Genomic DNA, 20397 nt, shown 5'->3' on the forward strand with positions numbered 1-20397 from the left:
GCCAACGACAACCAGCACAATATGAGATATTATTTGGCGGATGGGATATACCCTATGTGGCCCGTCTTTGTGAAGACGATCAGATGCCCAGCAGAAGAAAAGAAGATATATTTTGCGGGTCGCCAGGAGGCAGCGCGCAAAGATGTGGAACAAGCATTTGGTGTGCTCCAGGCTCGATGAGCGACAATGAAGGGTCCAACACGGCTGTGGTATATTGACAGCATCGCCGACATCATGTACGCATGTATTATCATGCACAACATGATTGTCGAAGATGAAGGTCCAGCAATGACTGATTGGACCAATGATGATGTTGGTGCTGCGGGTCCAAGCCACGACGTGACCATTAGCAATGTACGCATGGGGATACCCCATGACGATGTCGATCGAGTCCGTGCATTTGTCGACATGTGCCAAAGAGAAGTCCATGTTCGACTCCAGAACGATATTATTGAAGAAGTATGACAGCGGAGGGGTCGTCGTTGATGTAGTTTTTAATTATTGAAATATTTTTTTAATTTGGTGAAATGTACTTTTCGGACTTTTTTATTTAATGGAATTTTTTCCCTATTTGTGTCGAAATTTTAATTCCGTAAATTATTTAATTCCGGAAATTGTTTAATTTGTGAATTTGTGGTTTTTTTAATTGTGGGATGTACTTCGGGAAGTCCTTGGGGATGTCCGCCACTGTGCAGTGGGAAGTCCTTATGACGTGGCAGTGTAGTGGGAAGTCTGTATGACGTGGCAGAAAGTGTTTTTGGGAATTCCGCGGGAAATTCCGCCGGGAATTCCGCGCCACTGCTGATGCTCTAAGCCCCCACTAAGTAAAAGTTTTTGTTCCAAATAAGTTGGCAGTAATTTGAAATTTCTAATTATGAATTATGTAAATGAATAGGATAAGGAATATGAGGTAGTGTGTGGTTAGTAGTGATTATACATTTGTAATTAGTACGATTTTTATAGGAATTTTATTTATTCAGTTGTATTATGTATGCAATATTCATTACATTGTGAATCAATTTAATCATATAGTAGCTGTTAAACAACCAGGATATCAATTAAAAGGGGACAAGAAATGGAATAATTCACAATTAAGAAAGTAATTAACTTAATAAAAATATCCGTTAATTGTAATGGAAATGTCAAGGGCGGCTAAAGAGGCGACTTGGTCAACCTTCTTTGAAGTTGGATTCTGCTGTCTATTCAAAATTTCAAATTTCAATAGTAATATGTCATGATGTATAGTTGAATAGACCAAGTAGTTATTTTAAATTATTTAAAAAATTTATTTATATTTTTAATTAATGGAGTACCATATGAATTACAGTATGAAATTATTTCACTAGTTACTGATTCATACGGATTTGTTTATTTTGATAGAAAATAAATGTCAGAAGAAACTTGGATAAGTAAAAACACAAAACTCAATAGTAATTAGAACTGTCAGAAGAAACTATGATAAATTAAAAGATAAAAAAAGAAATCTTTAACACAGACCTCAATTATTGGAAATGTCATTATTAATAATTTGTACTCCCTCCGTCCAGCACTACTCGCACGTTTCCTTTTTGGCACGGAGATTAAGGAATGAGTGTATAGCAAAGTCAAATATTACGGCTGTAGGTGATAATTTTTACTAAAAATGGAAAGAGTGCAAATAACTCAGGACGCCCAGAAAGGAAATAAGTGCAAGTAACACGGGACGGAGGGAGTATGACTACTTGTTTGACTAGTTGTTATTTTATTTTATTCGAAAATGAAATTTCATCTGCACATATTCCTATTTCCTTCCTCGTTCACTTTCCTTCGAATTTTCAACTGTTTACTTTATTATTATTATTATTATTATTATTATTATTATTATTATTATTATTATTATTATTATTATTATTATTATTATTATTATATGTGTACAATCTGAATGAAAATACAAAGTCCGGTCATATATGGCAAAGATATGGCTGGATTGAGTTTAAAAAAATAGATTACGACTAATTTTAGTAATGCCAAGTGTATTTTGGCAATATTCTACAACTAAAATTATACTACACACCATTTCCTTTCTATTTTCTGGGACAAAATGGCAATGTCAAAATCATGTTTGCTCATTTCTCACTACGTTGATTGTTGAGCACCCTAATTTTCATTTTCACGAAACTAATAGTTTGACCAAGATTAGTAATACTCCAGTAAATAAAATTAAAGAATTCAATCATTCAAATATAAAACTCAAAAAATTTAAATATAATTACTATACTGTAGAAATGAATTAGCAATAATAGACCCCACATTTTTGGCAATAGTTGAAAGGTGGAACAGTACAGACAGACAGAGAGACAAAGCACAGCTGTGTCATTTCTTTCTAAGCTAAAAGCGACGCAACACAGCTCCGCAAAACGACAACGTTTTGTGTTCTCAAACATTGGTGGTCTCATTTAAATTTCATACATCAATATTTTCAAATTATTCCCCATTCGTCTATACATTATTCTTACAACGTGATCACATGTGGTGCCTCTCTTCCTACTCATTCCTATCTTGACTTCAACTAAATTTTGAAAAAAATAAATACTATTCAACATGGACAAAAGGTTCAAGCTCAAATCTTGGAAGAAGTCATCCAAGAACTAACTCTCCAGTTATTAGTAGTGATTAAATAAAATTGAGACAGCGAAACGATAGTGCAAAAGCTAATGCTGGGAGAATGCCTTACCTTGCCCGGGAGTTGCAACTGATGTGTAGTATATGTTATATTTGGCGCGGGAGACTATGAGGAGATACCTTTGGTGAAGACAAATTCCGAAACCAGTGCGATGTGATCACTTCCCCATTTCTGGAAACACAAACCATTACAAGTTGAGCATTAATAGAAAGATCAGTGTATGCACATGCCATGTCTTAAGATAGCTCCTGGGGATGTAAGGATGCTTTTCGACCATATAATTATCGAGCTTCTATTAGGCTAGAAAACGCTGTGAGGATGAACCAGAATAGTAGAATTCATGCATGCTCAAAAACAGCAATGTTTCATCAGTCATGAATTCTCATATGCAGATGATTGCTAATTTGCTTATAGGTATTGCTGCTGTCTGAAATATAGAAAAAATCGATTGTCTTGTTTGTGGAGTTCACAACCGCACAAAATTCATCTTGGAAGAGAGATTTTCATAGACTATATTTTAAATTCATATTCCGTGTATGCTAGAAATGAGAAATCATCAAGAAAATTGAACTATCTGGCATGGTTTCGACTAAATCAGAGATGTTGCAGAAACGTTACTTATCTAAGAAGGGGGGCAACTCCCTTAAAATGGAGACAGCGCTGTTTAACAGCCTGCACGGATTGTTTTAGAAACTAAACCTTCGTGGGAAATCCCCGAGATTGATGCATAACATGCTTGGGAATTGGAGCAAGCACCTTTACAGTTTCTAGACCTTGAGAATGCCTGGCATCATTGGATGATAATAAACTATATCAGCACATGAAGCAGTTTCCAACAGAGATGAATATCAAAAGATGCGAAGCGGCTCATGACTCACCATATATAATCAACCGTGCCTGAGAAAAGTTTGTGGTAGCTGGTGACATATGGCTCACCACTGGAATCTCTTAATTCCGAAGAACTCTGCAGGAGCAAAACGTTGTACCCAACATACATGATTGAAGATCAAACACATTACGCATCCTAAACACAAAAAAGCAAACAATAGCTATAATAAAGATACCTCAACTTCTGTATATGCACTTGTCAACTTCAAAGGGTGCTCCATGACCTTACAGTCTGCCCTGCCAGTTGCCAGTTCTATTTCTGCTGGAGTCCAAGCAGATGGACTGAATCGGAACTTTTCTGTACCAAAGACATTCTCCTGCTTTTGGTTGGGGGAACTAGCATCTTTAGAATGCAATTCGCATAAGAATGACTCGGAATCTTCAAAGACTTTCTGTGTAGCATCATTAACTACTTCATCGAGTGACAAGGTCTCAAATTTCTGATCCAGTATGTTATCAGAACTTGTAGATTTGAGGGTAGAAGATACACTGCATGTCTTATCCTCCCCCGTTGAAGCTGAAGCAGATATTGCAACAGCTTCATGCTCGGACGAATTGGGCTCACCAGAATTGTTCGAAGGGCCCTCATTGTCAGATGAATCTGAGTTAATGTTCAAAGTGATAGAAAGATCATCTGAATGATTTCCAGACAAGCCCTGGTGTTGAATATGGTTATCTGGGGTTTCAGATAACAAATCTGCTACATATTCTCCTCCTTCAGTTGTCCGAGAGTGGATATCTTTACTAGAAGACTCCAACATAGAAATTTCATCCGTTCCCTTATCGCACAAAATAGGAGACTCGATGCCACCTTCAACTTTACTAACACTTTGATTCAAAACATTATGAGGGATAGGTGGACTTGACATGCCCTCACTGGCACAAATTTCTACAGCATCATGGTTAGGCAAGTCATTAATTTGTTGTTTTCTGTCTTCTACAGTAGAGCATGAATCAGTCTCAGCCACAATCGAAGATCCAGGCTGAAAGTGGCTTCCTGCAGAACGGGGACTACTGGAAAAGTTAGTACGGGGAAACTCCTGAGCATTTAAAGGCAAATCTTGTTGTTCTACTCTTTTAGAGTCGGCTGCTGGAGCTTGGATAAAAGTAGCAGCACGTTCTGCCCTGGATCACGAAACAGACACACCAATTCAAATGATCGCCAATGAGATTTCACGGCCACATAAGGAAAATCACCTAACCAGCACACAAACATATACCGAAAATCAGGATAAGCAGGTGCTGGTCGATTTATTTCAGCGGAGACTTGTCCAGAGACCTTGTCACGAGCCACTTTTGACAGATCTAGCTGCAGTAAGATATTGAAAAGGCATCAAACCTAGGGCTGCAATATGATCCATGGGTTGGGAATAAGGCTGTCCTAGTATTCATCTAATGAAAGAAAGCAAACAAGATAAGGAGCAAAAAGTACAAAGAAATTTAAGTCAATACCTCATTATCTTTGATAAAGTTGTACATGGGACTCTGGAGGAAAAATAAGCCAAAAAGGTGTTGTAAAGGTCATCCAAATTCAGTGATAGACCACCAATACAGGGTTTGGTTAGTTTAGATCCAAAATTATATAAGATGCAGAAGTAAAAGAAATATTAAGATAACATGATATTCCAATGTATGAACAAGCAAACAACCTTGGGAGTGCAGTTAAAGTCTCCACAAATAACTACGGGAGCATCATTCCAAAGCTTAGAAACAGCATTTGCCCTTTCGAGGAGGACCCTGATCTGACAACAAAAATCAAATCCATGATATATGTAGCAGGCCTTTCAAGAGACTCAAACCGTTCGTGGCATATGATGGGTTAGAATAAGGTGGTTCATTATAGCAGAAATACTACAAGTTAAGCATGCATCATTATCAAGTGAAGTGACAAAAGTACGTCAACCAACGGTGCACCAGAGAGCTGCACAGTTAGTGTCATATCAGATGCCAAAGTCAAACCACATAAAGATAGCAATTGTACCTGTCCAAGCTTAATATCTCCCCTTTTAGGATTGAAAAGCACATGAATGTTGCAGACAACAACTCTGTTAGAGCTTGCTGAACTGCAATAGAAGATCTTGGCCAGCTTTAGCATAAGAAGTATTGTTGTAAGAATAACAAAAGCACCAACAATCATGACAACTTATATACTGTTCATCTACCACGAAATCCACTCAATTCTTCTCTGTCTTCTTATATCTCTCTTGTTGTGGGTTCAAACCAAAGGGTGTTGCATCCAGTTCACACAACAGATAATATATCAGTTTTCGTGATGCTGGAAGCAACATCTGACTTGATTCACAAATAATAAATACTAGTTCGGATACAGAACATGTCATAATGCATATTCTCACTAGTTCATGGTATAATTAGTAAAAATCAATAAGCAAACTACTCCTTAAAGGATAAAGAATCAGAATTCTCATCATATTAATACAACATCTAGCTGCCCTTTCAAAGAATGGTCCATTGTCTTTGTTATACTCTTGGTCAAGAAATTGGTAATTAACCTTTGAATCATATTGTTCACAAGATGATAAAGGTGATAATTTCATACTTACGAGGCACAGTTTGAGGTACCAATGTTGCAAAAAAAGAAAGAGAAAAGAACAAAAAAACAGAGTGATTAATACAACTTGCCTTGTTGACAGGGTAGACGCCCCACTACTGATGCCCGACCCATTCAGAGACTGTTCAACAAGAAAAAAGATGATGCTAAATGAAAGGAATACATCACTATAGTCTCACTCTAGTTGTTGTGTGCTCAGAAGTAAACTGAAACTGTGTACCTCAAACACACATATTTGAGCAACATTGTCCCGAAGGCCAAACCTTCTGTATTCAAAAGATTCTTCAAAAATCATCTTGAATCTAAAACATAATACACTTGATTAATTCCATTACAAGGTATATTTCAGTTTAAACATGCTTAGATCTTTCAGGAATAAGTGACAATGAAATACATAGAAGTGCCAAAGTAGTAAATTGGTATACAAATTACTACTAAAATTAGCAGTTTTGGAAAGAAAAGTTGCACAGCTCATTAAGTAACAGTTTCAACAATGTAAACTGAACCGAGAAAAGATGTCAGCATATGCTAACGGAAAAGTGATATTTAAAATTAAATAATAACTTTATTCGGTGATAATACGGACTGGACTGGGTGTTGTCCTTGTACCCCAAATTTGTAGCTGAAACAAACACATGCTGATTAAACTACAGGTACGCTTTTGCAGTTATTCCGTGGATGAATGAAATGCAGACTATGGATGTAAGTTAATGTCATTATGAAATTCCTAGACTGACAAAAGCATTCAAGTTGAATCACATGGATATTAGTCACAGTACACGAATAATAATCACAACCACTTACTTGGAGAACAAATTATTTCCGACAAAACATGAAGATTATTAAACCTATATACGTTGTGTCAATTCACACTTAAGGGGCTACATGTTGACTCTATTAAAGGGAAGTATGTAAATGAGCAAGTAAAACCTCAAATATAACCCTTAGAGTAGAAGCACTAAAACCTAGATGCAATTGAGAAGCTAACAAAATTATATTAAAGGCCAAAATAAGTGCTTCCTAATACTTTCAAATGAACAATAAACTGGGAGTTCATACCTTGAAGCACGCCAAAATATTGCACAACCATCAACAGGATTACCAGTTCGCATCTAAAAGTAAATAAAAAAGTGATTATCTAGTATGGTTCGGATATATCACTCTATTAAAACATTCTCTAAGAAAAGTGTTAGTTTAGAACTCTGGACTCTGGAGTCAAAGTTACAAACTTCCATAGCCTCCAAAAGAAATTCTGAACAAGATTTATATACAAAATTGGAAATTAATATGAATAAAAAACCTAATTGAGTGATATCTATGATTCAACTAATGTAAACACAATATCCTCCAGTAATAGAAACTATTTTTGGTCATTGATGATCAAGTTCCTTGTGGTTATTAGACAACCAGTTATATACAAGTAAAATGTACCATAACAAAGATAAATTACAGCGAGTCATCAAGATAAGATTTCTTGTTCACTGCTACCTCCGACATAAGCGCTTACTCCAAATAAGAAAGTAGACAATGAAATACATGCACACACATGTAGAAAATAAGAACTTTTGTATAGAAGCGTGGGTTTAGCGATTCATAAATGCACCTCCTTATCTATGTTTTTGGCCATAAGGTACCACCATAATAAAAAGCTAGTACTCTCCTTAGCTCCATTTGCAGTAAAAATGATTAAATGAGTTTCAAACTTTCAATGTAGTCACCAAAAACCAACAAATCATTATTCAATAAATTTTTCGATAGTAATTATCTTAGTTTTAGTCTACCAGAAATCTAGGGAGTAGGGACTAATCTAATTCTAAAAGCTTACCTAGAAGGACAACACAATCTGTCAATCAACTTCAAGTATCCAATAATTAACACAAAATGCATCAGCGACGACCCATAGTTAATACAATAATTAATGCAAATAAGAATTTTCCAAGTAAAACATTGATGCAAAAAAAAATAAAAAAAATTCAAGTGACCTTCCAAATGCCATTGTATCCACGTTGATTCAGTTCCACTTCTATGTCTTGGAATCTATCAACCTCCTGGACTTTCAAATGAAAATGTGAATCAAGTTAAGAGATGATTAGTACGTATTTTCCAAAGCTACTAAAGAGGAAAATGTCAGCCTGACCCAGCCATCAAAATATTGCAAGACATGATCTACAAAAGAATTAGGATGATAACCTGAAAGCACAAAATGTCAGCTGACCATAATCCAAGCTCAAAAATGATATTTTTCATGCGCCAATTCCAGTCCATGATATAGCCAGGAACATGAAAGTAAAGTTTGTGCCGGTGATCGGCGGCCAAGTAGTCAGCCAGTATATTGTAAGAGAGAACAGTGAATCGCTCTGCACCAAGATAGCAAGAGACTCAGGGTAAACTGAAACATGTTGCAGCAGCATAAGGTGGAAAATAAATAGCAGCATGATGTACGACTAGTTATAGTCTATAGAAACACAATAAGGATGCAGACCATCATATCAAATAAAATATCTCATGTTCTCAACCACACGAGTACAAGCCAATTCCCGTCTTTCTAAAAAATGAACTGTTATTCAAAAGCATGGCAGGACTTCTTAAATCTATCCCGAATTTTGAGTTAGAACAAAATTCATTCTTTTAAGAAGATTAAGGGAATGAAGATGTAAGATTACACATCCTCATACTTTTCCACATTGAAAAACCCTTACCTTTTGATGTTTGACTAGAAATTAGTGCACATACAAGAAGGTTGATAGGTACAAAAAAGCTAGTACTAATTCAACTTGTTCAACTAAACATTACTATTTCATTAAAAATGAACCTAAAACGAAGAATTACCACAATGAGGAGGTAGTTTCAGTTTGCTGTACTCCCACGCTCTATAATCCGGAGGCTTCGTGGCCCTAGGCCTGAACTGCTGCTGCATTTGTTGTGGCCTGAACTGCTGATGGTTACCATAAGCTGGCCGTCCCTGCGATGGGTGCTTAAACGGGCGAGGCCCCGGGTTCTGATGCGCCTGCGCCATTGGTGGCCCTGGCTGCTGAAACCACGGTCCAGGCCTATACAGCTGCTGAGGCGGAGGGACAGCATTATAGCTAGGCTGGAAGCTGTGGTTGGCATTTCGAACCGCACTGAAGTGGGAATAGCCGGACACAAATTCCGGTCGGTCTCCGGGACCCGCCGGCCTATCGCAGTAACCTCTCCCGAATTGAGAACGGCCACCTCTGAACTGTAAAACAGCAGTAGGTTTAACTCAACTTGAAGATTTATCATTACATTATTGAAATTGGAAATCAAGATAGGTTGTCTATATTTTGAACCCAAAAAAATCCTATTGCTTAATGACTGATTCAATCAAATAGGCGAAAAATAAATTGGTCGGAAAAAATTGAGCTATGCGATTGCTTACGTGTGGGCGATAGGACATAGCGGCGGCGGCGGAATCTGCAGTGGCGACGGCGGCGAGGGAACGGAAGGGAAAAGGGCGGCGGTTCATTGAGTGGATCAACTAGTCTTTAAAATCATACAGCTTCATAACTGACAAACGCATAAATTCACTCAACAATTTTGAGTCTTGACGACGGTAACTATAAAAAACAATTAATTTTTTACACCATTAAAAAAACCTAAACTTGTAAATAGAAATAGAAGAGTGGATATTTAATATTTTTGTGAAAGACTTGATTTTCAAGGAACTATAAATTCACAATCTTTACATGATTGGCAACTAACTACAAAACAACACTACTTTTTCTGGTTCTTCCCCGCCATATTTCGTCTGATCGAGATCGTTCATTTTGGGGTCCGACAAAACGATGTCGTTCTGTTCATCTCTTCCGTCTTTTAAGGCCTCCAGACCTCTTAGTCTACGCTTTCGAGCATGCGCCGCCGACGTACCGGATTTCTTCTCCGCCGATTGGTATTTCTATATATTTATCTACTGATTTATGGTATTCGAAGCAAGTTGCTGTTTGATGACTGATTTTGAATGTGTAATTTCTCGTTTTTCTCAATTTCTTTTACTGGAATTGTTGATTTTATACACGTTGTAGTTGCCGATTGCTGTTGAGAAGCAAAATTGCATAATCCGCATCATCAATTTGTTTCAGTTGTTTTTTCTTAGCGATTTATTTTCGTTGTATTTATGAAGATCGACTGTTTCATAGCTCAATTGAGAAAAAGTATCAAGCTGCTAGTTTTCATGTACATCTACTCTAGATTTTAGACATGATAACTCCAACAAACATTCAATTATAGTCTTCGTGATCATTCAGAAAATTGAAGCATATCAAATTCGTACCTTCTGTAATTGCTTCATCTCTGTTTTACTGATTCAAAAAAGAGTATTGTGTTTTTAGCAAGCTCTACAACAAGAGTTTTATTGTAGGAGTATTTTAATTTGTCCTACAACAAGGGTTTTATTGTGATCATGCCAGTAGTTTTTCTCTGATTCACAGCTGCTAATAAGTATTTTGATGTCTGCTTTTCAGGCTTGAGTCTCGTAGGAAAAGACCTTTCGGTCCGAGATTGAGTGTAGATTTCATATTTGCAAACTTAATTGATTAATGTATACTGACGTATTTATCTTGCCTTGTGCTGCTGATGAACTTCTTGTCCTTTTAATTGCTGTAGTTTAGTGCAGACGAGGCTGTTAGACACCAACTCGATGCATTGATGTTCAATGACCAACCTCGCCCCGATTATGGCATTGAAGTCATGTATAGGGTAATTTGAAATCTTCCATTGTGTGCTCATTGTTTAATTTTATTTCGATGCTTTCAGCTCGGCGATATCATCGGATGACATGTGATAACAGTTTGCAGGATTTGATCCCTTCGAAAGATCTACCTATTTCGTGCCCTTCTTTGACTTGGGTCAGGTCAGTAAAGTCTGATGCTTTTGTGTTATCTCTCATACAACCGAAAGCCAGACTGTCTATTTGTTAAGAAGTTCAACTACGAAGCATGCATGTTAATCTGTTATTATGGGTTAAAATTATGGTTTTTATATGGTAATGTTTTAATACTCCTAGTTATTGTTGTCTCTGACTATTAGCTCTTTGTGTTGCAGTTTGAAAGATTTAGGCGAATATTTCACCATTCAAGCTACAGAGCTCTACTAGGCCACCGGGAAAGAAAGATCTTGAGCAGTTTAAATGTCGATGAGGTTAGTCAGTTCCAGGTATCCACTTTGAATCCTAGTATGTACTTGTTTTCCTCTAGTGACCGGTACACGTGGAACAGTATTGCTTTAAGCAGAGAGTATGGATACGAGGAGCTCGGCCTGAAGAGGAAGAAGTATTCCAATTTACTATGATTCAGGTTTGCTACCATTCTTTCTGTGTGATCATAAATCATAGTATAATTCACAAATCCCTTTTTAGTGAAGAAATAATATATCAAGGTACTGTAATCAAGTACTACATTTCATTTTCAAATTTGACATCTTCAACTTTTAGAATAGATAGGTGAACAAATCACGGAAGACTTGTGTTAAGCACCATTGATAAATTCTCCTGTTTTCAGAAAGTTGGTGGTTCCTGGGACGGTTATTGGCTGACGGAGTCTGTACTTCACGATGGAGATAGCTTTTCCGGTGGTGTAGCATATTAAGACACAGCTCTGAAGATGACTGAGCTGACCACATGTATATATTCACAGTTTCTGTCAAAACATATATTTGTGTACTTATATATACAATAAGATTCATAATTCGAAAGCTGATCTGTTTGTAAAGATGTTTGTGGTTATTGACAAAGATTTTTGCCACCAATCCTATCTAGTTTGAATTTGAAAAATAAAGCTTTAAATCTGGAGAGATAATTGAGGTTGCAGGTGATCTTGTGGTAGCTGATGGTTTCTCTTCAATAAGGCAGAGTTTCTTCCCTGAGATTAATATTGAGGATTATGACTTGATATACTATGTTTAAAGCATCATCCTAAAAATAAATGAAGTTGCTGTATAACATAATCTTCCTGAAAATTGCATAAATTTCTATTGTTTAGACATGTTTTTTTTGTACCAATTGATTTGAAGCAAATATAGATATAAAGAATGTCACCATCACCTAAACTAGAAGATAAAACAGAAAGTCCAATGATATAATCATAGAGGATAAATAAATAATTCAAATATGACAAGGAATACAAATATTGAATTGGACAGCATTTTGTCTGGTACCTGATAGCTTTCAAGGTTCCTAGAAGAATCAACACACACACACACACAGGTCGATGGAGATGAAGGAAGCTCAGAGGAAGGCAAAGGCAGTGGTTGTGGGAGGCAGCATAGCTGGGATATCTTGTGCACACGCCTTGATTGCAGCGGGGTGGGACGTGGTGGTGCTGGAGAAAACAAGCTCTCCTCCAAATCGTTCTGCTACTGGTGCTGGAGTAGGACTCGACACAGTGTCCCTGAAGCTCATAGAGAAATGGATCCAACAGCCCCAACATCTCCAGCAACTCAGTTTGCCTATGACTATTGAGCATGTAGGTGACATTTCTACTCAAACATGCACAAACTGTGTTAAAATAGATATAATATCATTGATAATGATATCTTTTCTAGAAGTAGAGGAATATAAATTCTAAATCTGAGAAATCATAACTTCTGTCTGTCTTTTTTCTGTTCAAGATTTATGAATTCCTAAAGTTTTTGCTGCCTTGTGATATGCTTCGTTTGAATAAAAATAAACACTGAAACCAAGGGTTAATTGTTTACAGGAACAAACAACAGATGGTAACAAGAAAATTACATGGACACTATCAAGAGATGAGCATTTCAATTTTAGAGCAGTGCATTGGGCTGATCTGCATAGCCTTCTCTACAGCTCCTTGCAAAGTGATGTCGTTCTTTGGGGACATTTGTTCTTGTCCTTTCGCATTTCTGATGATAAAACTTATGTTAAAATTCAAGCTAAAGTACTCCAAACTAATGAAACAGTGGAGATAGTGGCCGATTTGCTTGTTGCAGCCGATGGCTGCCTCTCGTCAATACGTGAAGCTTTTCTTCCAGACCTTAAACTGAGGTTTGTCAACAAACTTGACTGTTTCTGTCATGATTCTCCCTATAAAATATGCAAAATGATACACTTCATTTGACAGATATTCTGGCTACTGTGCATGGAGAGGTGTCCTTGATTTTTCAAACAATGAGAATTCAGAGACCATAATCCAACTCAAGAAGGCATATCCTGATCTTGGCAATTGCAACTATTTCGACATAGGTTCAGACGGTCATGCTATTCTCTACGAGCTAATCAACCAACGAGTCAATTGGATTTGGTATCACAATCAACCAGAGCCACAATTTAAGGTAAACACTCTCTCAATCCATAAATCTGATGAATGGAATTCTAAAGCTGCACTTGGCTGTAATATCCGATGATCAACTGCAGGGAAACTCGGTGACAACAAAGGTGAGCAGAGATATGATTGAGGATATGTATGAAGCAGCAGAGAATGTCTGGATTCCAGAGCTGGTGAAAGTGATGAGAGAAACCAAGGAGCCTTTCTTGAATGCCATATACGACGCTGATCCCCTCGACCAATTCTATTGGGACAACGTGGTTTTGATCGGAGATGCAGCTCACCCCATCAGTCCTCATGCTGCGAGAAGCACAAACATGTCGATCTTAGATGCTGCAGTCCTGGGGAAGTGCCTCGAGAAATGGGGCGTGGAGAACCTCACCTCGGCCCTAGAAGAATATCAGTCTATTAGGCTGGTGGTGGCTTATGAGCAAGTTCTGTTCTCACGGAGGATGGGGCGCATAAAGCAGCGTCTGCCCCTCCCCGATAGCAACCTCTTTGATCATCTCACAGCCAGTCAAGAAGAAAGCAAAGTGCTTCACCTGAGCAACATGCCTTATTTCAATCACATTCCCTCCATTCTTGCAACAGATTGTAACAAAAAGAACTAAAATCAGTTGGAACTGACATGAGACATGAGAAATCCATTTCCCCTAAATCATGGGGAGTTTTCTTTCCCTCCCCACATGATATAAACAAACCACCACCACCATTTTTGCATCCTCACACACACACACACAACAACAACAAAAATGGGTGAAGTTACCTTCATCTGCAAAAGAACTGTGATCAGCACCAAGGCAGTGGAGCCAGGAAAATTCAGCCCTCTATCGGTTCTTGATCGAATAATGGAAGGAAACCATGTCCGCATAGTCCTGTACTACAACCTCCCCACGAGGCGAAGGCCCGGAGAACTCACCAAGAGGCTCAGAGAAACCATCTCGGAGGCACTATCTGCGTACCCACCGGTCATAGGCCGGCTGGTGAGGACACCAGAGGGCCACTGGACCGTCAAATGCAACGACGCCGGTGTGAGAATGGTGGAGGCCAAGGTGAATGGAACTGTCCAAGAATGGCTGCAGAATGTTGATAGAGAGAAGGAGCTCATGCTAGTCCACTGGGAGGAAATCTATCACAAACCATATTTCTGGTCTACCTTTTATGTCCAGGTTCTCAACTGCAATTCCACATCAATTCTTGGGGGAGCTCCAGCACCCCCAACCATTATAAATGATTCATTATAAGCACTAGCATTTACACGCAAAAAAAACTGGACCAATTAAAACTAGTTGGGATTATACTATTTAAAACACAACTTAACGGAAGGAATATTTGAAACTCTCGAGATTTGTTATTGAAATCTTGAAAATTGGGAAACAAACCTAAATTTTGTGACTCCACGAGCAACTAACCCTTTATTTTGTAGTAAAGTACTACTACTTTTTTCCGATTTATCATTTTGTCCGTCCATTATTAAAATCCTAGCTCTGGCCGTATGTAGATAACCGAATTCGAATGTGGCGGACTCGCAATCGGGCTGAGCTGCAGCCACATGCTCTCCGACCCGACCTCCGCCACAATGCTGATCAAAGTGTGGGCAGACACAACGCTAGGTGGCCAAACCGCCCCCGCCCCCGTGTTCCGGCCCCTCCCCACGCCACCACAACAAGCAGCAGCAGCCAACACTACCACCAACCCCACCTCCATCGATCACTACAAATCAGGCACGGGAGGTGGAGGCGGCGGCGCGTGCACTCCACCACCAACCTCAACCATCACACTCCAATTCAGCCAAGAATCCGTAGCGCGCTGCGTCGCCGCAGCCGGGCCCCACGCCACCCCCTTCGACGCCCTCACCGCGCTGCTGTGGACCCGCATCCGCAGGATCAGAGGCGCGGGGCCGGAGCTCTCGCTCTCGATATGCTTCGACGCGAGGAGCGTTTTGGGATTGGAGAGCGGCTTCTTCGGCAGCTGCATGGTGTTCAACAAGGTGGCGGGGGCGGGGTTGAGCGAGGACGTGGCGGGAGCTGCGACGGCGATTCGGGAAGCGGGAATGGACGGAGATGGGGTGATGGAGGTGATCGAGTGGCTGGAGAGAGAGAGTGAGGTGAGATTGGACGGTGGAAATAATGATGTGGTGTGTGTGAATTTGGAGAGTGTGGGAGTTTATGGTGCGGTTTTTGAAGGGGATGCGGCGCCGCTGCGGGCGGCGTGCTATGTGGAGCCGGTTGGTGGGGCCGGGAAGGTGCTTATCATGCCGGCGGTGGAGCCCGGAGGGAGGGTGGCGGCGGTGACGCTGCCGGAGGATGAGGCTAAGAAGCTCCTGGAAGATACGTGGGTTGAGCTCCAAGGGGTTGTTCCTGTTGTAGTTATGGGATTGCCAAAAAAGTGATGATTATTTATATAGGATTTTAAGTATATTTGTTAAATAAGAATGATTTTAAGTCTATTTGTTAAATAAGAATGATTGTTTTGGCTAATGGTGCCCTGATTTTAATTATGACAACTCATCAACAAAAAGTGTAAAGATTTTAAGTATATTTAGGGCGTGTTCAGATGTTTGAATATACACAGTTTTGATGCTATTTTTGGGAGATTTCATCCGTTCATCTTCACAGAACTAAATTTGATTGGCCCGACTAAATTCCCAAAGCCCGCACTGTTCCTCTTTTATTTACCCACATTCAATTCTCCGTGTGGGGCTGCTATATGAAAACCGGAGACAGCTATAGCTTCCATTAACTAGTGCAAGATTACTTTTTTGGCCCCTTAATTAATTTTCCCACCTATCAGCTTCACCTTCCCCAAAATGACGAGTTTCATTTGAACCCTCTATTTTCCTCTGTGGGGCGGGATTAGAGAGGCGGCAAACTCAATATACCAATTCTTCGTGACTTTTGACGCGGAGCTTTTTTAGGCAGGCGATGAAATCGATTGCACAGATAGTCTCCCGATCATTTCTCAGGTATGTTACAAATGGCTTCGTTACCACATTCTACAAAGTGGCGATGAACACCCAAAATAAGGGAGGAAGTACTCCCCTGAAAATTGCCCGCTGAAAATTGCCCGCTGAAAATTTTCGTTTGGGGTTTGAAGGTTGGAGCTTTTGGGAAGACACTCATAAAAGGGGTATTTTTGGAAGACATTCATAAAAATGGAATAAATAAATATACCATAAAAGCAAATAGTACTTTATTTCTGCCTCCTTAAACACGTGAATTGATCTACAAATATGTGGGCCCATCCTTATACAAATAGTAAATGAATTTAATCACTACATTTGGAATGGCACATACTGAACAAGCCCTTATGTTATATAGGATTTTAAGAATGATTGTTTTGGCTAGGTGCCCTGATGAGCTCTTTCTACTTTTGTTGTAGTCTAGTAATGGAATTCCATTTTAATGAAGAGGTTTAGATGTATTCCGACTCAGGGAGTGACGCACAACAATTATGCGTCGTTAGTAATGAACGACGCACAACCCTTATGCGTCTTTGGTTAATGACGCACAAGGGTTATGCGTCGTTCAAAGACGCATAAGAATTATGCGTCTTACCCTAGTGACGCATAACCCTTATGCGTCACACTGGTAAGCATTTCCGCCTGTCACCCGGGTGACCCAGGTTCGATCCCCGGCAACGGCGAAATTTTTTAAGTTATTAGTATTTGATAAAAATGAGTTATTCTAAACATTTATTTTTGGCAAATAGATATTACTCTTATAAAAGAATTATGCGCCTTTGCCGGGGATCGAACCCGGGTCACCCAGGTGACAGGCGAGAATGCTTACCAGTGTGACGCATAAGGGTTATGCGTCATTAGGGTAAGACGCATAATTCTTATGCGTCTTTGAACGACGCATAACCCTTGTGCGTCATTAACCAAAGACGCATAAGGGTTGTGCGTCGTTCATTAATAACGACGCATAACTGTTGTGCGTCACTCCCTGAGTCGGAATACAACTAAACTTCTTCATTAAAATGGAATTCCATTAACATGCATTACCCAAAAGAGAATTGTTCCGTGCCGTGATTTTAATTACGACAACTCATCAACAAAAGCGTAAAGAAAATGCGTTTGCCGGGAGTCGAACCCGGATCTATTGCTTGGAAGGCAATTATCCTAACCGTTGGACTACAAACGCTTGTTGTTATAAGGGAATTGTTTTTAGGACTTTGTCTTAGAATGTTATCGTGCAATTGATAAAATTGTAACATATGTTCCCATGAATTTGTATGCTTAAATTGAATATTGAATAATTTTTAAAATTAGATGTACTTCTTTTTTGTGTGTGTGTGTTCATACGCTAATTAAGATCGTTTGTTTTGTGTTCACACGCTAAACTACTTAGCCAGCCATAATCAATTTTCATTTGCTCAACATCTAATGACAATTTGGCCTAATTAGAACCGACTAATACAATTGAATATTGGTTTGCATGTCACGTTTTACGACAAAGAAATAATAGCCCAAATATAAATATATTGTCGATCAATAATACAAATTCGTGCAATTTTCAAATTAAAACTTGTGCTATTTTCAAGTTTTATTAGATGGAGGGAGTATAAATTATCCTACGACTCCCACCCAAAACTAAAATAAAATAGATTAGCCCAATAAAGAAATACTTAATAGCCAAAATATAAATATGTTGTTGATTAATGATTATAAACCCGTGCCATTTCAAATTAAAACTTGTGCTATTTTCAAGTTTTATTAGTCTAAGAGAGTATAAAATATCTTTATTGGGATAAATTTGATTGTTCGTAACCCTTTATTCTATTCCAGACCCCATTATCTTTCAATGACATCAGATAGATCAAGAAATAAGTATTTCGTTAAACATGAATTTGGATCCATGTTTTTGGCGATGGAGCGTGGGTTCAAATTGTGAACACTGGCGGAGGGAGAACACACCACACCTGTTTGAAGTTGATAAATCTTCAGCCAAAATCACTGCAAACTCCATTCAATTATGAGGCAAGGGCTTCCCAATGGTGAAGAAGCTCATGTCACCATCGTAAGCACCATTGAGCTCAACACCATGGGTTTCTTGAAGGTTTGCAAAAATCCTTCTGAGAATACCCCTTGGAACAAAGAGGCTGCTATTTTCATATTTGATGGAGACCTGCAACATGGATTTTGGAAGATTGTTTAAAACTGTTCCTAGTACACAAAGGTGAGTTATAAAAAATTAAAAAAAAGCTCACACTCTAATGGTAGAAGTAGCCTTCCATCTTGGAAACATTGACTTGAAGATAGTTTTTTTTTCTTTTTTTTTTGTTTTTTTTTTCTTTTTTTAAAGATAGTTAACCAAGAGGTGAGTTAAAAAAAAATTACTTACACTATAATGGTAGAAGTAGCCCTCCATCTTGGAAACATTGGCTTGAAGATAGTTAACCAAGAGTGAAATGCTTTGGCCCTTGGTGCCAACACCAGGCCTGGCCATGGGAAGAAGCTGTTTCTCCATTTCTAAGAAAGCTGATTTAAACAATATACATGGCCACACTCATTGATGAAGCCACAATGGAGGGCCAACTGTTCGGTATGGTATACCGTATCATGAGTGGATAAATTTGTTCAGTAGTAGAGATGGGTTAATATTTCGCCTATCATACTCGACGTCACATGTTCGAGTCTTGGCAACAATTATCTTTTTATTTTTATTGATATATACGGAATATTGTATACAATATGCACAAGACTTTTGAACGCTTTATCATACTAGTATTAGATAGGGGTGGGGAATTATACCAAAATACCGGACTTACCGTACCAAAAAATACCGAAAATAACGATTTTTCGTTATACCGTAGTTTTTGGTACGGTAACGGTATTAGATTTCCTATACCGGTATATACCGGCATACCGAATCATCGATATATACCGACGCTTTGGTATACCAATTGATTATTATATATATATATAAACATACCTATATAAAATTTATACTAAAATTTAAAAAGTATGGCTATATGAACAAGATTTGATTGTGATGAAGTTTAATTGTCTTGAATTTTGTGAAGTAGTTGAACGCTAGAATTGTTTTTTTTGAATATTTTGGATATAATAGAATTTTTTCGGTATAACACGTATAACGGTACATTGTACCGCAGTTCGGTATACCGCAAAAGTGCGGTATACCGAAAACACAGTATGATAATGGTATCAAAAACTACCCTACCGAATTTTCGGTATACCGAAAAATTCGGTATGGTGTTTTGTCATACCGTAACTTTCGGTACGGTATACGGTATGACACTCATAATACGGTATACCGTACCGAACCACCCTTAGTATTAGGTATTCTTGCTAGTCTATTTTTTTTTATTTTTGACAATTTACTTTACGTAGTTCAACAAATCATAGCAAATCGATGCTAATTTCTAGCTTGCTAACTCTTTTCTTGGTAAAAAGAGAAATGCAAGAGTTTCACGTAATATTTGTTACAAAATGAGGTCTTGCTCAAATTGGTAAATTAGTTCATCATACAATTAGCAACCATATAATAAATAAAATGTGACCACAATATCAATTTTTCTCGGAAAAACTTAGTATAAATATGTTGTTGATTAATGATTATAAATCCATGCCATTTTCAAAGTAAAACCCGTGCTATTTTCAAATTTTATCCTACAACTCCCAACCAAAACTATAACAAAATAGATTAGCCCAATAAAGAAATAATAGCCCAAATATAAATATGTTGTTGATTAATGATTATAAACTTGTGCCACTTTCAAATTAAAACTTGTGCTATTTTCAAGTTTTATTAGACGAAGCATTCCCATCCAAAATTAAAATAAAATAGATTAGCTCAATAAATAAATAAATGAGGACAGATTCACCCTATTTGGGCGGCTGAGATTAAAACACATGATTATAGAATCTTATGGTTACACACCTAAACCTCAATTGACAAAACCAGAATCAAAGGATTGTTAATCCGTTATATCACATGTGTTATTGACTTATTGTG

General features: G+C 38.2%; 4 protein-coding genes, 2 long non-coding RNA genes and 1 other non-coding gene across 12 annotated transcripts; 3 read left to right on the forward strand and 4 right to left on the reverse strand.

Annotated features, from left to right (window-relative positions):
- Window positions 1-2237: 2237 nt before the first annotated feature.
- On the reverse strand, window positions 2238-9725 carry LOC121785545 (carbon catabolite repressor protein 4 homolog 6-like). 3 transcript variants are annotated; one of them, XR_006046968.1, is made up of 15 exons: window positions 9520-9725; window positions 8949-9339; window positions 8310-8476; window positions 8102-8167; window positions 7179-7231; window positions 6340-6421; window positions 6191-6240; window positions 5532-5613; window positions 5200-5292; window positions 5003-5035; window positions 4771-4859; window positions 3727-4675; window positions 3541-3626; window positions 3281-3446; window positions 2238-2833 (listed from the first exon to the last, which is right to left on the reverse strand). XR_006046968.1 is itself a non-coding variant. In XM_042184000.1 (15 exons), exons 1-15 carry the CDS (start codon window positions 9604-9606, stop codon window positions 2768-2770), a joined length of 2322 nt encoding a protein of 773 aa, XP_042039934.1. In that variant the 5' UTR covers window positions 9607-9725; the 3' UTR covers window positions 2238-2767. The 3 variants fall into 3 exon arrangements, 2 of the variants coding, with proteins under 2 accessions (XP_042039934.1, XP_042039933.1); XM_042184000.1 differs by having other exon boundaries at window positions 3419-3446; XM_042183999.1 differs by having other exon boundaries at window positions 3362-3446.
- Window positions 9726-9781: 56 nt separating this feature from the next.
- Window positions 9782-11845, forward strand: LOC121785551. 4 transcript variants are annotated; one of them, XM_042184007.1, is made up of 7 exons: window positions 9782-10029; window positions 10601-10643; window positions 10743-10835; window positions 10927-10989; window positions 11181-11276; window positions 11354-11431; window positions 11636-11845. In XM_042184007.1, exons 1-7 carry the CDS (start codon window positions 9926-9928, stop codon window positions 11720-11722), a joined length of 564 nt encoding a protein of 187 aa, XP_042039941.1. In that variant the 5' UTR covers window positions 9782-9925; the 3' UTR covers window positions 11723-11845. The 4 variants fall into 4 exon arrangements, with proteins under 4 accessions (XP_042039941.1, XP_042039942.1, XP_042039943.1 ...); XM_042184008.1 differs by having other exon boundaries at window positions 11369-11431; XM_042184009.1 differs by lacking the exon at window positions 10601-10643 and having other exon boundaries at window positions 10748-10835.
- Window positions 11733-12430, reverse strand: LOC121785554. The gene is made up of 2 exons (XR_006046971.1): window positions 12291-12430; window positions 11733-11995 (listed from the first exon to the last, which is right to left on the reverse strand). It is a non-coding gene; the product is annotated as an uncharacterized LOC121785554 (long non-coding RNA).
- LOC121785548 (6-hydroxynicotinate 3-monooxygenase-like) lies at window positions 12055-14173 on the forward strand. Its single transcript, XM_042184004.1, has 4 exons — window positions 12055-12598; window positions 12833-13137; window positions 13214-13424; window positions 13507-14173. Exons 1-4 carry the CDS (start codon window positions 12344-12346, stop codon window positions 14026-14028), a joined length of 1293 nt encoding a protein of 430 aa, XP_042039938.1. The 5' UTR covers window positions 12055-12343; the 3' UTR covers window positions 14029-14173.
- On the reverse strand, window positions 13581-14319 carry LOC121785553. The gene is made up of 3 exons (XR_006046970.1): window positions 14184-14319; window positions 13800-13998; window positions 13581-13717 (listed from the first exon to the last, which is right to left on the reverse strand). It is a non-coding gene; the product is annotated as an uncharacterized LOC121785553 (long non-coding RNA).
- On the forward strand, window positions 14170-15908 carry LOC121785547 (protein ECERIFERUM 26-like). The gene is made up of 2 exons (XM_042184003.1): window positions 14170-14586; window positions 14919-15908. Exons 1-2 carry the CDS (start codon window positions 14170-14172, stop codon window positions 15807-15809), a joined length of 1308 nt encoding a protein of 435 aa, XP_042039937.1. The 3' UTR covers window positions 15810-15908.
- A 1582-nt stretch (window positions 15909-17490) lies between these two features.
- TRNAG-UCC lies at window positions 17491-17562 on the reverse strand. Its single transcript has one exon. It is a non-coding gene; the product is annotated as a tRNA-Gly (tRNA).
- Window positions 17563-20397: the final 2835 nt, after the last annotated feature.

This window comes from Salvia splendens, chromosome 21 (genome assembly GCF_004379255.2).
Source record: "Salvia splendens isolate huo1 chromosome 21, SspV2, whole genome shotgun sequence".
Lineage (NCBI taxonomy): Eukaryota > Viridiplantae > Streptophyta > Magnoliopsida > Lamiales > Lamiaceae > Salvia > Salvia splendens.

Coding starts and splice junctions, on each gene's coding strand:
- LOC121785548 (XM_042184004.1), top strand. CDS start 12,344: ATGGAGATGAAGGAAGCTCAGAGGAAGGCAAAGGCAGTGGTTGTGGGA. Junction 13,138..13,213: donor CTTCCAGACCTTAAACTGAG/GTTTGTCAACAA, acceptor TTCATTTGACAG/ATATTCTGGCTACTGTGCAT. Junction 13,425..13,506: donor AACCAGAGCCACAATTTAAG/GTAAACACTCTC, acceptor GATCAACTGCAG/GGAAACTCGGTGACAACAAA.
- LOC121785545 (XM_042183999.1), bottom strand. CDS start 9,606: ATGAACCGCCGCCCTTTTCCCTTCCGTTCCCTCGCCGCCGTCGCCACT. Junction 8,168..8,309: donor CTGACATTTTGTGCTTTCAG/GTTATCATCCTA, acceptor TTGAAAGTCCAG/GAGGTTGATAGATTCCAAGA. Junction 3,447..3,540: donor GGCACGGTTGATTATATATG/GTGAGTCATGAG, acceptor CAATGATGCCAG/GCATTCTCAAGGTCTAGAAA.
- LOC121785547 (XM_042184003.1), top strand. CDS start 14,170: ATGGGTGAAGTTACCTTCATCTGCAAAAGAACTGTGATCAGCACCAAG. Junction 14,587..14,918: donor GGTCTACCTTTTATGTCCAG/GTTCTCAACTGC, acceptor GGCCGTATGTAG/ATAACCGAATTCGAATGTGG.
- LOC121785551 (XM_042184007.1), top strand. CDS start 9,926: ATGTCGTTCTGTTCATCTCTTCCGTCTTTTAAGGCCTCCAGACCTCTT. Junction 10,030..10,600: donor GATTTCTTCTCCGCCGATTG/GTATTTCTATAT, acceptor TCTGCTTTTCAG/GCTTGAGTCTCGTAGGAAAA. Junction 10,644..10,742: donor CTTTCGGTCCGAGATTGAGT/GTAGATTTCATA, acceptor TAATTGCTGTAG/TTTAGTGCAGACGAGGCTGT.